At 38.2% G+C, this 15,173-nt stretch overlaps 1 protein-coding gene across 1 annotated transcript in view; it reads right to left on the bottom strand.

Moving 5' to 3' along the window:
• Positions 1-15,173, bottom strand: part of LOC124146119 (1-phosphatidylinositol 4,5-bisphosphate phosphodiesterase beta-1-like) — a 144,540-nt gene that overhangs the window by 14,426 nt on the left and 114,941 nt on the right. The window contains exons 9-24 of the mRNA XM_046516228.2: positions 13,429-13,575; positions 12,647-12,804; positions 12,236-12,315; positions 11,760-11,844; positions 11,235-11,323; positions 10,285-10,363; positions 9,628-9,724; positions 9,250-9,334; positions 8,699-8,771; positions 8,182-8,233; positions 7,528-7,682; positions 6,523-6,687; positions 5,849-5,948; positions 4,307-4,411; positions 3,790-3,890; positions 2,093-2,107 (exon numbers count right to left, since the gene is read on the bottom strand). Coding sequence (XP_046372184.1) covers positions 2,093-2,107; positions 3,790-3,890; positions 4,307-4,411; positions 5,849-5,948; positions 6,523-6,687; positions 7,528-7,682; positions 8,182-8,233; positions 8,699-8,771; positions 9,250-9,334; positions 9,628-9,724; positions 10,285-10,363; positions 11,235-11,323; positions 11,760-11,844; positions 12,236-12,315; positions 12,647-12,804; positions 13,429-13,575 — 1,586 coding nt within the window. The remainder of the gene's footprint in view (positions 1-2,092; positions 2,108-3,789; positions 3,891-4,306; positions 4,412-5,848; positions 5,949-6,522; positions 6,688-7,527; positions 7,683-8,181; positions 8,234-8,698; positions 8,772-9,249; positions 9,335-9,627; positions 9,725-10,284; positions 10,364-11,234; positions 11,324-11,759; positions 11,845-12,235; positions 12,316-12,646; positions 12,805-13,428; positions 13,576-15,173) is intronic.

Below are 15,173 nucleotides of genomic sequence, written 5' to 3'. Positions count from 1 at the left end.
CCAGTTATATCGCGGCGTGTCAGCTTAATGTGGGAGAAAAGCCCGAAGTGATGCAGGTCTCAGACGTTTACCAGTTCAGTGAAACCCACGAGCACGGGTATGGTGCTGACAAACCTAGAAACATAATCGGGGCGAGCCGGGATTCGAACCCACAATCATAGGTTTCTGGCCTGCCCAAGGGAGGCAACTCTGCACAGCGAATCGGGGCGCCTTAGACGACTGGGCCACCCGTGCCCCCGATGTAATCTAGAGCTGATGTATTGATGTGAATGGACTTTTAATTGTATTAACAGTTTCTTCAGCTTGTTAGCTTAATTTGAGGGTAGGTCCAAAGGGAAGCAGGTCCTAGATCTTTTCCTCTGATCTATGATAAAAACCCACAAGCAAGGATATGGTTCTGGCAAACCAAGAATCAAAATGAGGTATGTGAGATTCAAACCCACAATCATCAGATCTATCCAGATCCATGGTGTGTATGCCATATACTCCATAAGTCAGTTAACAGGCCTCAAAGTTGCAACTAAAATGGTTGCCAATGCAACCTAAATATGAGTTTGTCGGCTGTCTAAAAATCAGAGGTAGCCAAATGACTACCTTGAAAAATATCTTGTGGCGACTACATTTTATTGCTACACATCTGTAGACACAAAATTCAATAACAGCTGATCTTGGAAAACATGTCTACTAATAATTGAACAAATAATTCCTCCTAAAGTTGACAATGAACCAAAATACATAAATGCAATGCTCAATGGATAAGCAAGGATATACCTATATTATCTAGTAAAATTGTATCATTGCTTCAGTCACTAGTAACAAAATTCAAGTACAGTTTCCACTAATATACAATTTCCAAGACTAGTGCTATAACTTATACATATTATAATAGTTATTTGATAAAGATAATTTCAAATGCTTTTGGCTACCTACAATATTGGCTTAACTTCTTGATTTTAACATTGGCTACCTGGAAAAAAATACTTGTAGCCATATGGCTACTTGGTAAAAATTCAAACTTTGAGGCCTGATTAATAAGCATAATTCAGGGGGTAAATACTATAAATCATCTTGTACATGTAGTACTCTCTTGTCATTTTACTTGAGAACTCTTTGGTAAGAACGCAAATTGTTCACATTAATGTTAAGGAATGTCTTAATTCACTTGTCAATGCACATAACATGAGATTATAGGATGATATTCATCATGCACAACATGGTAAGTAACGGGCCAGTGTGTAGACAACATAAGACGATGCATGTGTCTCATATACACATGATCATGTGGGCCAAGTGGACAGATGAGGGTTAATATGCTGGGCTGGGGTAAAGGGTTGCATATACCTCAGGGTATGTCATTCCTTGTGTTTAGACAAGACTCTGTAATCGCACATGCATACAATGAAAACATCACTTTATAATGATCGGTCAAATGGACAAACAGAAGGCTTTGAAAGAATTTATAGAATTAGCCCTTCATAAAAAATTATATTCCTTGTACATCATTTGATAAATTTACAAAATGGCATGAAGAACCTTAAGAATGAAAGCAATCCCTGGTTCAAATGATATATGAATCGATAGTATTCACAGAACTATGACAGTTAACTTTATATTAAATCAAATGCAATGCCTTAATATTTTCAAAACTTGGTTTACAGATGTTGTTTGAACCAATAAGGTTGAAAATGTATAAAGATGAAATGAAAAATAAATCATATAGAACGCTAAAATGTAAGATCAGCAGGAGGAAACAAAAATAACCCAAAAGTGAAAAACATTCTGTTTGGAGTGCTTATTTTTATGACAGAGTTATTTCCCTTCTCATATCTATCTCAGTATTTTTTTTATTATTGAACACATGAGTAGGAAAGAATTTTGATAAATATTTTGGAATATTAATTTGTAGCATTTATTGTTTGTCGATCCATAAACCAAGTTACATGATATAAACTGCTAAAACATTTGACAGTTTTGTTATAGTTATCAATTTTCAAATTCTATAAAATATTTCAATCCTTCCTTTGTGTCCACTTCCAACAATCCGCATGACAAAAAAAACATGACACACATGTCCAGGCCAACTAGCACTTACGTCCAACGGCTCATCCTAATAGACAAGAGGATAAACGGGAATTAATTAAAAGAACCTGATTAACGAAATCTCTCTCAACTCATAAACAATTTGAAAATAAGTGTTGAAAGAGCAAATTAACTTTACTGTGCAAATGTTTTCAAACATAGTAGTGAGGCAACTGTATGCAAAAAATAAGTGCAAATTTATTCATCTTCTCACAGATTTGTTCATGCCGTATTTGAGCTAGGCGGCCATGTTGTGGGGAGATTCCAATATTTTATATAACAGATAATGGCAGCCATATTCCAAAGTTTAATACTACAGGTAGTGGTGGCCATGTTTCAATGTTTTATACAACAGGTAATGGCGGCCATATTCAAATGTTTTATACTTCAGGTAGTGGCGTCCATGTTTCAATATTTTAAACTGCAGGTAGTGGCGTCCATGTTTCAATGTTTTATACTACAGGTAGTGGCGGCCATGTTTCAATGTTTTATACTTCAGGTAGTGGCGACCATGTTTCAATGTTTTATATACTACAGGTAGTGGTGGCCATGTTTTAAAGTTTTATACTACAGGTAGTGGCGGCCATGTTTCAATGTTTTATACTACAGGTAGTGGCAGCCATGTTTCAATGTTTTATATACTACAGGTAGTGGTGGCCATGTTTCAAAGTTTTATACTACAGGTAGTGGCAGCCATGTTTCAATGTTTTATACTACAGGTAGTGGCGTCCATGTTTCAATATTTTAAACTGCAGGTAGTGGCAGCCATGTTTCAATGTTTTATACTACAGGTAGTGGCGCCCATGTTTCAATGTTTTATACTACAGGTAGTGGCGGCCATGTTTCAATGTTTTATACTACAGGTAGTGGCAGCCATGTTTCAATGTTTTATACTACAGGTAGTGGCGCCCATGTTTCAATGTTTTATATACTACAGGTAGTGGCGGCCATGTTTCAATGCTTTTTTCATGTCTTGTAACATGAATGTGTGCTGCAATTTGACAGATTGAGGAACATTATTAAATGGAATTGATAGCCTGTGAGTCTCCTGGACTATACACGGCGCATAAATGCTTTCCTTGATAAGTGACTTTTAAAAAACCGAGCCATTCTCCTTGGAGAAATGGATACCACGTTAATTAATATTAAACAGCTTTGATTTAGTTTGTTTTTGTCTACATTGTGCTCATCAGGCAGGCTCAGTTATCATGGAAGCATGTGACGTCATCCGTCCATTCATTGCGTTCACCTTGCTAGGACAGCCAACCGGCCTGTGTGCACTCTCACTGTCTGGGGCAATATCCAGGCTCCACACTAGCTCAAACACTGATCATGCAAAACCAGTGTGCAAAATGAAATAATTCGAATACATTTTTTAGATCAAGATGTGTTTTTTTGCAAACAAGAGACTATTCTAAAGGTCTAGTCAGGCATTAAAAATAGTTGATAGTCATAAAAAGATGCAGCAAGTCTTTTAAAAATATACAGAACACTGAAAGAAGGTTAATGATAGACCGACCACGTGATACTCCCACTATATACATGGGGGCTGAGTACACGAGCACACTTGTGATTTACATGTGACCAGGACATCACAAACCCTGTCACAAACGTCATCACCAAAGTACACCTTTTTCAAAGGAAAGTGATTTTTGCAAATGCATGAAATTGTCTCTGACAAGCAAAATTTGTAAAACTGTTTTGACTTACCCCGTCATCGTCAAACAGAACTGCCATCTGCTGGGCGTGTTTCTCTGCCATGAGTTGTTTTGACAAGTACTCGCGTGGGTTGGACAACGCATCGGCAAAGCCTGAAAGGGAGTATGAACAGGCTTTTTAGTTACATCGCGGCATGCAGTCGAAAGGTGGGTGGAGAGTCCAAAGTGACGCATATTATAGAGGCCTGGGAACATGTGTGTAGTGCTGAAAAATCAGGGATCATAATCATATCTCGGATTCCAAGTTGAGCTGATCCTGTTACAGCTAAGGGATAAAACTCTCTTGTGACCCAACAATTGATCCCAAAGTCTGGATAAAACAAACTCTTTCATGTACATAATAATAATGTAGGAGAACACTGATTGACTTTGAAATTACCCATCAAAGCACAATCCATACCTGGAGGCCATTTTGGCCATCAAATACCCATCATGTGGCAGATCTAAAACATTCTACCCAGTTATCCTCACTGAGCGGCCAAGTTAAAAACTTTAAGATGTTGACGTACCAGCAAATGCATCAGGAACGTAGTCATTGACGCTGAGGTGAACAAACAGAGTCTGCAACGGCAGTGGCTGGTTACATTCATTACGGAGCGGAATATGGCGGTAACCTGAAATTTAGAATAATATGAGTGAGTGAGTGAGTGAGTGAGTGAGTGAGTGTAGCAACATTCCACCAAATATTAAAGGGTATCAGAAATGGGTTTCAATGCTTCAACCACTAGGCTACCCTATCCACAGTTTTCTGGTGACAATGACGATACGCTTGATGAAATTTAAACATGCATATGTGATGTCACACAGTGGAATGATGTTATACATTGTGCACCTCACTGTTGTGTTTCTCACTGCATGCATTTATCACATACACCACAGAACAAGCCAATAAAATCGAAACGTTGTAAAACTTGAAGTACCATCTGGAGTTCTTTATTGTCAACACTGTCCTGTATTTGGTGTCCTTTTGTACATCCTTACGTTCTGTAGTACATATGGTTCTCTCTTCCATATGGCATGGATTTGTTTTGTAGTGGGACCTTTATTAGTAACATCTAACACTTTATTTGTAACATTTGACCTATATTTCAACAGATGTATATTTTGACAGATAGTTTTGGCTTGTTCCGTGGTGTATATGATAAATGCATGGAGTCAACAACACAACAGCGAGTCAAACTACAAAAAATATGACTATTAACGATTTAAAATATGTCATTTATGATATATGTATCCATTCTCTGTAAAAAATGTTACTTTCAAAGCACCAATAGTGGTAATCTGATCACTATTGTTGTAAATAACAGTGTGTTGTAGCGATCTGCTGATCAGTTAATGTAAACAGTAATGAATGAAGTTTTGAATAAAATTAATAAAACAGATGAACGTCCAGATAAATATTGAACACTCTTTATAACTTTTTTTAAAAGTTGGATGAAAGTGGGTAATTAATTTATTATGGCATTGTGTACAACAACAAAAATTAATAAAAACGGCAAAAAATCATCCTCATTCACAACAAATATATTATGGTAAAGTTCATAAAGACATTATTTTTGTATTTAAACTAAAACAATTCTGTTCACTGATATCCTATTTAGTTCTGATTAAATTAATTTTTTTATCATTTTGAAAATAAGAATTATTTGTTCAAATTTATCTGTCGTTTAGCAGAGAAAGCAGTCCAAACATTACGTCTTTAAAATGTAATTTGTAATGAAAAATGGATAAATTTTGAATTTCTCGCAGGCCGCCATTTCCTTTTTGTATGATAGTACAATGGGGTATGTGGTACGATGTTTACGTTCGTTAAATCGCATAAATTCGCATATAAATGTCCTCTAACAAATCAAGAAAACTAACGTAACTCAACATTTATAAATATGTAAAAGGTTGGACATTGGTAGTGTTCAGTCTCCAACTACCCCCGAGGCCCGTCACTCGGTATATGGTCTCTGGTTAAACCCATGCAACTATAAAACATCAAGTGACCAATATCACACACACTGGAACATGCTTACTAGGAAGTACTAAGGAGTAAATATACTGACCTGGTCGTAGTCCTTCAACAGGTAAAACTCTATGTCCAATCAATTTCCCTGTTTCTTCAAACACACCAATACGTATAGTTGCCAAGTTGGGCAATACAACCTGAAATCACATCATCACACCCAGGGTTACATGCACAAGAGTCCCTTGTTTAGAGTGAGTCGGCTTTTACGCTGAGCAACACATGTACTCCAGCAATATCACGGCTGGGGATCTAAAAATGGGCTTCACACAACATAGCTACGTAGGGAATCAAACCTGGGCTTACGGCGGGACAAGCAAATGCTTCAACCACGAGGCCACCCAAATACTCATCCCTGATTTAGAAATAGACAGGCAAGTTTGTTGCTGTAAAACCCATAAGACTATTGATGGCAATTGTTACATCTAAAAAGAAGAAGAATTCATATACACCCACTGTCAGCCTACCTACCCCATATTTCATGTAAAAACATCAGTGATGCATAATATAATATTCCATCTACAAAAAATAAAATCACCTATAAATAAAGTAAATGCAGCAGTTAAGCTCTAGAAACATGTTTTACATAGACGAAATCTCAGAAAGAAATATTCAGAAGTTTTGGATATGAATGAAAATAGGATAGATGGAGTTCTTTTCTGTCAAAAAAAGAAAGAAGTGGAAAAAATGGAATGGCATTGACAACAAATTTACCTTTTTGAAAACAAATGCCTCTTCACCATAGACAGGGTTAATGCCGTTAGCTGGAATGGTTTTTGTTCGGAACTTCTTTCGGACAGTGTCAGTCGGCAACCCATACATGTCCACTTCTACATACGTTCCCACCTTTTTGTCCGACAGGAACTGTCCAGATATTACCTGGCAACAAACGTATGAGTGGATGAGGTTACCTGGCAACAAATGTGAGTTGATGAGGTTACCGGGCAACAAATGTATGAGTGGATGAGGTTACCTGTAGGGCTGGGACGGTTAACTCGGGTACCCGGGTTGTGTGGGTACTGAGTAGGACCTGGGTACCCACAGGACTACCCGGACCCGTAGTTAGTCACGTGATATATTGTTTAATGACAAAAATTATCTAGAACTCTATGGTTACACTACAAGTCACTAATGTGTGCATTCCTTCTGATTTTTCATAATTCAACTTCAGTGTATGAATGACCAGATTGTTTAATACATGTATCTAAATATGTTTTGCCAGGGCTATGCTAAAAATGTTCCCAATCAGACATTTTGAAACCTCTCCTGAGACCTACAGTTGGTACCCGGGTAGGGTCGGGTACCCGGGTAGTAAATTTGGACTCGTCCCAGCCCTAGTTACCTGGCAACATATGAGAGTGGATGAGGTTGCCTGGCAACAACTGTATGAGTGGATGAGGTTGCCTGGCAACAACTGTATGAGTGGATGAAGTTACCTAGCAACAACTGTACGAGTGGATGAAGTTACCTAGCAACAACTGTATGAGTGGATGAGTTTGCCCGGCAAAAGCTATATGTGTGGATGAAGTTGCCTGCCAACAAGTGTATGAGTGGATGAGGTTGCCTGGCAACAACTGTATGAGTGGATGAGGTGACCTGGCAACAACTGTATGAGTGGATGAGGTGACCTGGCAACAACTGTGTGAGTGTACAGCAATGAATCACATGAGGGTACAAAATGGACTTGCTGAAGCACCAAGCACAGTTTCCATGTATTACCTTCATGCTGACAGTGCCTGCAACAATCCCGTCTACTGTAGACTCTGCAAAGGGGTCAAAGTGGCGATCTTTCCGACGCATGAAGTCTGGTTTGAGTATGTATCCTGATCTACCATTATATTCAAATGTTCCCATATTCAACTGCATTGGAAGATCTGCAATAACAACCAGAATACCAAAAGTGCCTTAGACAAATCCTCAATAGGTCACCTCAGGAAATACTATTTTAAATTGATTACTGGATCCATAAACCTCTACTAATACAAAGTAGAGAAAAAAGTCTGAAGAATACTTTCTATATTCTGACCAACACAAACTTGTATTGATCAACAAATATGTGCAAAATAATATAATATACAAATAATATAATGGTCAATGGTCCCTTGAATTAAAGGGAGACGACTCTCACTCCACACTCTGTTATGCATACAGTATGTTCAAAGTGAGAGTGTCTCAAGACAAGATATTCAGATGTTATAAAGAACAAAAGAACAATCAGAAATGGCTTCATTTGTTCACTTAATTACCAAGCAAGAAAGAACAAAAGTCTGGATCTTGACTCAAACCTGAATTGTTATCCTGTTACTCTTTCATTGAAATATGTCCATTGACATCACACTAACTACACAAGATGGTGGTTCAACAAAACCTTACCCAGAGTTTGAAAGTTCAGTGCCACAAGCTGACAGCCCGCATTCCAGAAAATCTGAAAGTAAACATTATCAGTATGATACATCTTTGATGAGTGTCCCCGGGGGGGGATAAATCCTCCCACATTCTATCTATGCCTGACAGCCATTGTGACCATGTGATCCACATTACATTAAGCATGGAGTTCTCGCTGAGATGGTGCTTCTTGTGAGACATGGAGTGAGTGATTGTTATTATTATGATATTATACTTTTATATACCACAGGTATCCAGGTACTAGTATCTGTAAAAAAATTATTTGTTCCCTGACCACTGGATCTGTTGGCCTTCCAGTTATCATTCTCAACTCCCTGGGGAGTATACGACCCATGCTGCCTATGGGCGCTAGAAGGTTGTTTCATCTACATATCGGTACCCATTCTCTGCTGGGTGAGACAGAGGCACATCTGAACATGTACAGAGTACAAGATTTATAACCCTGGCAAGGGTGTGACAGTACAGAGTGCAAGGTTTATTATACCTGTGGCATGAAGTTGCTGGAGTCCACTCGAGTTCCTTTCGGGTAGATTCGACTTAACTGACGTTTGTTGTAGCTTTATTGAGTTAAAGAAAGTAAAACCAAACTTTATCAGCTTGATATTACACCAACAACCTAAGTATATAAAAATCATTCATAACAATGGCATAACACTGCTTTAAATTGTATTTTACCATTTTCACATTATTCGCCCAGAAGAAAATGACAAAATTTATTTTCATAATTGTCAGTGCTCTATTTATAGACATAACCCCTTTTTCAAAACCTTTCAGACTCTGCCAACCCAAACAGAACAAAAGTGAAAAAACATCATCTGAAAAACATTACATTCGTACATATTCCGCCAAATAACTGTCTGTTTAATTATATCTTTTTTTTCCTACCTTTCTAACAGAAGTTTCCTGAAAAAATCTAAAACCAAGAAATAAGGCCTTTCTGGCCTATGGTAGCCAGGCTGTACCATTAGGAATGCCTTTTAACATTACTTCAGTGTCACTGTTTGCAACAGCATGGTTGACTGTAGGTAAGGATACTTGACAAATTCCACTGGGTACTGATTCAGTAAACTAGCAGCCTGTGTCTCCACAAAGGATGAGATTTCGTAACTTCTATCACGCTCTGAAACAAATATGTCAAGCAAGTAAATAGGTGCATGCTTTTTTTCAACATCATCAGCATCATCATAGAGCTATGACATTATGGCCTGTACAATAATTCCCCATCTTAAGACAACCATACAGTGCTCTTCTCACTGCAAATTCTTACAGGGTGTTAATTGGGGTATCCATATTGAATAATGTTAATCAAGTAGAGGTATTGTAGACAAGTAGAGTGGAAAACCATGGCTTACACAATTCTCAGTGGTAAGATCTTAACACTATTTCAGCCCTACAAGGACTGGGGGGACTCACTGTCTGATACATCGAAGGCGTGGAAATGCACTGGCTGTATGTAGTTGACGAGGAGTGACATCTCCATGGCAGCTTCTGCTTCCTTCCCAGCCGTACCCTGGTAAACATCAAACATAATAACATCAAATGAGTGAGTGAGTGAGTGAGTGAGTGAGTGAGTGAGTGAGTGAGTGAGTGAGTGAGTTGGGTTTAACGCTGCTTTTAACAGTATTCCAGTTATATCGCGGCATGTCAGCTTAACTGATTGTCCAATTTACTGTGTGTCTTGTTATCCATATTACTAACATCCCTAGGCAGTTATTTTGCAATTTTGCAATAAACTTGTACTTAGTTTATGGATCAACTGATCCACAAATATTTATTAATATGTTTTAAAATTTGAACAGTTTTTCATATCTACTACGAAGTTTGTGAATTAATTTCAGCAATGAAAAAAACCTTTATTTGCACCAATAGAGGAAATAACCAGCCATTTATCACTAAAAAAACATGAATCTTTCTTTTTTATATTAATTTTAACCATTGATCCAAAGGATTGGGGTAAATATACATAAATAGCCATTAGCTGCTAGAAATCGATCATAACCAATATCCTGTATGCACTGTGCCTGGAGCAAAAAGTTCGAAACAAAAAAATCCAGACTTCTTCTCTCTTACCCTGTCCTTCTTCACCCGCTGTCGTCTCTTCTTCTCTTCCTCCGATATCATATCTGATGGAATTTCATCTTCCTCTTCGCTGTCCTCCGATTCAGATTCACTGTTGAAAATCTCCTCCTCCCCACCCCCTTCAGTCTTCGCCCCACCCTCATGAGCCTCTGCCTTCTCCCCACCCCCCTCACTAGAAACTGACAGAGTCTTTGTGATGGTCTTTGTCTCTGAATCTTCTTGTGGTTTCTCTGCAGGGGGTACCTCTTCTGCAACCTCCTCAACAACTTTAGGCTTTGGCTCGGAGGTTTTTGATGATCCTTTGGTTGGTGTGGATTTTTCTTCTTCTGGTGCTGGTAAGTACAAAACTAAGCAATTATGTAAGGACTCTACCAACAGGACAATTTGTTTGTGTTCTCACTTCTCTTATGTTATCGGTACTTGGACCTTAAAATACCATATTCGCCATATTAAGCACCCTGGTCCAATACAAGCTCCCCGGCCAACTAGACCTAGACCAATCTGTAAGTAATTTTTACAAGCAACCCCTGCTAAGATAAAAAAAACATTGCCAGTCTATATCATCTTGTGTATATTACAGATTTCTTTTACAGCAGCAGAAGCATAGAAAGGCTATATAATTGTCTAGAAAGTATTTTTGAAAAAGTTTCACCGACGTTTAAGCTAAGTTTGTTCACTACTGCTCAAGATAACTTGGTTATAGTTTTATTATGGCAAATACATTTTTTAATTGAAGATAACTCTATGATTTAAAAGTGATAAATCAACATACAGTGTCAGGTTTAGATATAAACCTTTTTGACAAGACATCTTAATCCTTTTTAATTGATCATAATTCATTCTTTTTTAAAAATACACTTTTCCTTGGGATTCTTCACCTAAAGATTGTGTTATCATACAAATTTACTTTGTTATGTCTGTACAATGAAACAACTATAAACTTGCCTTTATGGAAATGTTTCTTTTTGTTTTTGACAAGTATCTTCCTCTTCATTAGTTCTGGTGATGGGAGGTGAACGCCTGGATCCAGCTGAAACAGGAAACGGACTTAAAAAATCCTTTAAAAACAAAGTGGGTGAGGGACTTAATATTGAACACAACACAGAACAGAATTTCATTCAAGTCAGCTTAATCTGTCAAGCAAAAAGTGAGCCTTGTCATCAACGATAACACATGTGGTGACACCCAAGAGCTGGTGTATGATGCTGACACACCAAGGTTAAAATTTTTATTTTTTTTATTTTCCCTCTTTATTCATCTCAGCAGGTACAGCATTTATATATACATGTCATGTCAATACAATTGTGGTACATGGTTTTCAAGAAATGTACATCTTTCCATACATATAAATTGCCAAGGTTAGAAATTGGAAGGAATCTGGAATTGAAACACATGGTAAGCCCATCCTAGAATGGCTAAGGGATGCTGCAAGTTCAGTGACAAATACAATTTAGAACACAACTTACAGGATATTCCTCTATTATATCAGTCAACAGCATCTCTCCAAATATACTCCGACAATACTGGGCCATTTTGGCTTGTTGGCGAGGACTGAAAAATACAGAAACAATGAAAGAGCACTACTTTCCCAAGAGTCGATAACAATAACAAAGTTGATTTGTAACTTGTCACTTCACATCACTTTTCATGTCACTTCATGTTATTTCACTTCATGTCACTTAAATCCTTGTGTAAATTACTAAGCTTTGCATCATTTTATCAGCAATGGAAACTGTAAAGTGAGTGAGTGAGTATGGTTTTACGCCGCTTTTAGCAATATTCAAGCAATATCACAGCGGGGGACACCAGAAATGGACTTCGCACATTGTACCCATGTCGGGAATCGAACCCCGTCTTCAGCGTGACGTGCAAACACTTTCACCACTAGGCTACCATGACCGTCCCAGAAATTGTAAAGATAAAAACAGTTATCAGTACTTACGTGCAATGGTTTTCAAAGGAGAGAATTACTGGATAGTCCGAGGTTTTGAAGGCACTCTCTGCGATAGCCTCTATCACATCCTGTAAGCATCAATCAACATATGTCATGAATCTCACTGAACTCCACCTTGGTATACACTGTGTCGCAGGTGATCTGACTGGTGCTCACTTTCATGGATACTTTAAACATGCTTATAAGATGTCATTTGATTGGTGATTACTTAGAATGCCACTTCTGTCCAGGTTTGATATTTGACATTGGCATCTACTTAAACGCTACCCCTGTTTGTAACTATTGAACCATTTGATTAGTTCTTACTTAGAATGCTACTTTTACACATTTGCAACGAGCCATTTGACTGGTTCTTATTATTGTTACATGTCTGTAACAAGCCATTTGATTGGTGCTTACTTTGAATGGTACTTCTGTACACATGGTAAAGCCATGAGTGATGACTGGTTCTTCATCTTGTCCACGGCCATCCCAACAGTCCAGTTCAATACACCGACACCCACTGAGCAGGACCTGGCGATAGATCTCCACTGACGACTTGCCAGTGAATTGGTGACCTACAACCGCACAAGACAAGGTATGTGAATTAATTCATCAATTTTCCAGTTGTTAGATTCTTCTTGAGACAAATCCTGTATGCCATATCTATAAGACATGGGTGTTCAGACATATCCTGAATGGCCTACCAGTGAGATAATGGTCATGAGACCATGACCTACTGGTGTGATTCTGTATGACCTACTGGTGAGCTATTGGTGTTGAAAAACCCTAACTAACCTAGACGTGAGATATTGGTGTTGAGGCAAATCCTGTATGACCAACCCATGAGATTTTGGTCGTAAGGCAAATCTTGTATGACCTACTCATGAGATCCTGGTGTTGATTAAATCATGTATGAGATATTGGTGTTAAACAAACCTACCCATGTTAGACCTACCCATGAGATATTAGTGTTGGGACAAATCCTATATGACCTACCTGTGTGATACTGGTGTCTAACAAACCCTGTATGACCTACCAATGAGATATTGGTGTTTAACAAATCCTGTATGACCTACCCATGAGATACTGGTAGTGGGATAAATCCTGTATGACCCACCTGTGAGATGTTGGTAGTGGGATAAATCCTGTATTACTTACCTGTGAGATATTGGTAGTGGGATAAATCCTGTATGACCTACCTGTGAGATAAGTGTTATGTGAGGAATTGATGAAGTAGTGAGACAGAGGTTGGTCCATATCCTCACTGAGATCCAGCTTCTCGGGGGGAACAAGGTTGTTGTCATCGCTCATCAGGAACTTGAGGAACCCTTCCTGTGACAGGTGCCCTGGAACCATGTGAGATAAATACCATATATCGTCACGGTAACTCACCATTAATATGATAACAAACATATTCCAGCCACTGGCACTCACATAATGACAACAAAAATTCATCTGGTTATGAGTTGCAGGACACCTACAGTAACTTACATATTCAGAACGTCTAACAGTTCCATTTCTATGTCAACCTCTAATGATTATGATTGAAAAAATATTAAAAAAAGAGCTGTTATTTTCTCTGAGAAATTCATCTCATAACAAATAAATATTAACAATATTTCATAAAGGTGTACATTCTGTAAATATGTTTACAGAGGTATGTTATTTTCATGGTTGGGTATTCTATCACCTGAGTGGCCTATATCAATACTGATTTGTTATGTTAGGTTCATGTGTTCTACTGTGAAGACATTCCGTGCTATACTTTGTGTTTTGTCTAGGGGGACATTAACACAGTCATCACAACATCAAATGACTTACCAGTCCAGATACTAACAAAACAATTCAAGTATTTGTTCAATCCAAATCAAAACACACAAAAACAGAACACACATTTGCCATGCATATTTGCAAGAGTGCAATGTAAACAATAACAGAAATCCACTTTTAATTGTGATAATGACACACAGATAGGTTATGAAAGTAGTTTTATGACCGATCAATCATCCAGTTCTTTTTTTTAATCATTAAAATCCTTGCTCAGTCATCTTTGTGTAAATTCTGTCTTTGAAAACACCTGTGCAAATAAATGTCCAGGCAAGGATAATAAAACATTGGCCATGGTCAAACTGATGGAATGTGATGTTTCTTCTTCCTACTACAAGGTCCTGTTCAAATACCTCTGTAAAGTTGGTTCCTTGCAATATGTTTTGTTTGTTTGTTTGTTATTTAACGCCGCATTCGGCAATAATCCAGCAATATTCCAGCTGAACCAGATAATCCAGTGATTGATATCATGAGCATCGATCCATGCAATTGGGATCAATGATATGCTTCAACTAAGTCAGCGAGCCTGACCACCCAATCCTGTTAGTTGCCCCCGAAGGACAAGCATTGTCGCCTTTAATGGCAAGCATGGGTTGCTGAAGACCTATTCTACCCCGGATCTTCACGGCTCCACTGCAATATGTAACCAGAGATCCACTTTCAGGTATTATTAATGTCCAGACATAGAAGTATCTATGGTAATATATATTTTTACTGTCCATGGTAATGATGCAGAGCTTAGGTATTCACCGCTTTTGTGAAACTAATTGGTATAGTAACTATGGTAAATCTGTGATTCGAGCCAAAGACCAGCATATCATGGCATTCCTAAGGGACACAACTCTGCACTGCGAATGATGACACATTACACTACAAAGCACTCCATGCCACCAATGCTTATATCAACATGGTATTCTCTTTTGGAGGAGTGGGTGAATGTTAGCAATATTACAGGTATATAATGGACGACTGTGATGAATTGTGTCTGGGCCAGGCAGACCAGTGGTTAGCGGCATGAGCATGATGGGACACAATCAATCAGTCACGCCCTTCATGGTAACCACTGGACCCTCAGACTGGTTGACTCTTTGACATGCAATTTGTCCCCAAACTCCAA

This window comes from Haliotis rufescens, unplaced genomic scaffold, assembly GCF_023055435.1.
Source record: "Haliotis rufescens isolate VD_foot unplaced genomic scaffold, xgHalRufe1.0.p SCAF_3, whole genome shotgun sequence".
NCBI classification, from domain to species: Eukaryota; Metazoa; Mollusca; class Gastropoda; order Lepetellida; family Haliotidae; genus Haliotis; species Haliotis rufescens.
Note: the sequence above shows the minus strand (reverse complement) of the source record. Positions and strands in the feature narration are given on the sequence as shown.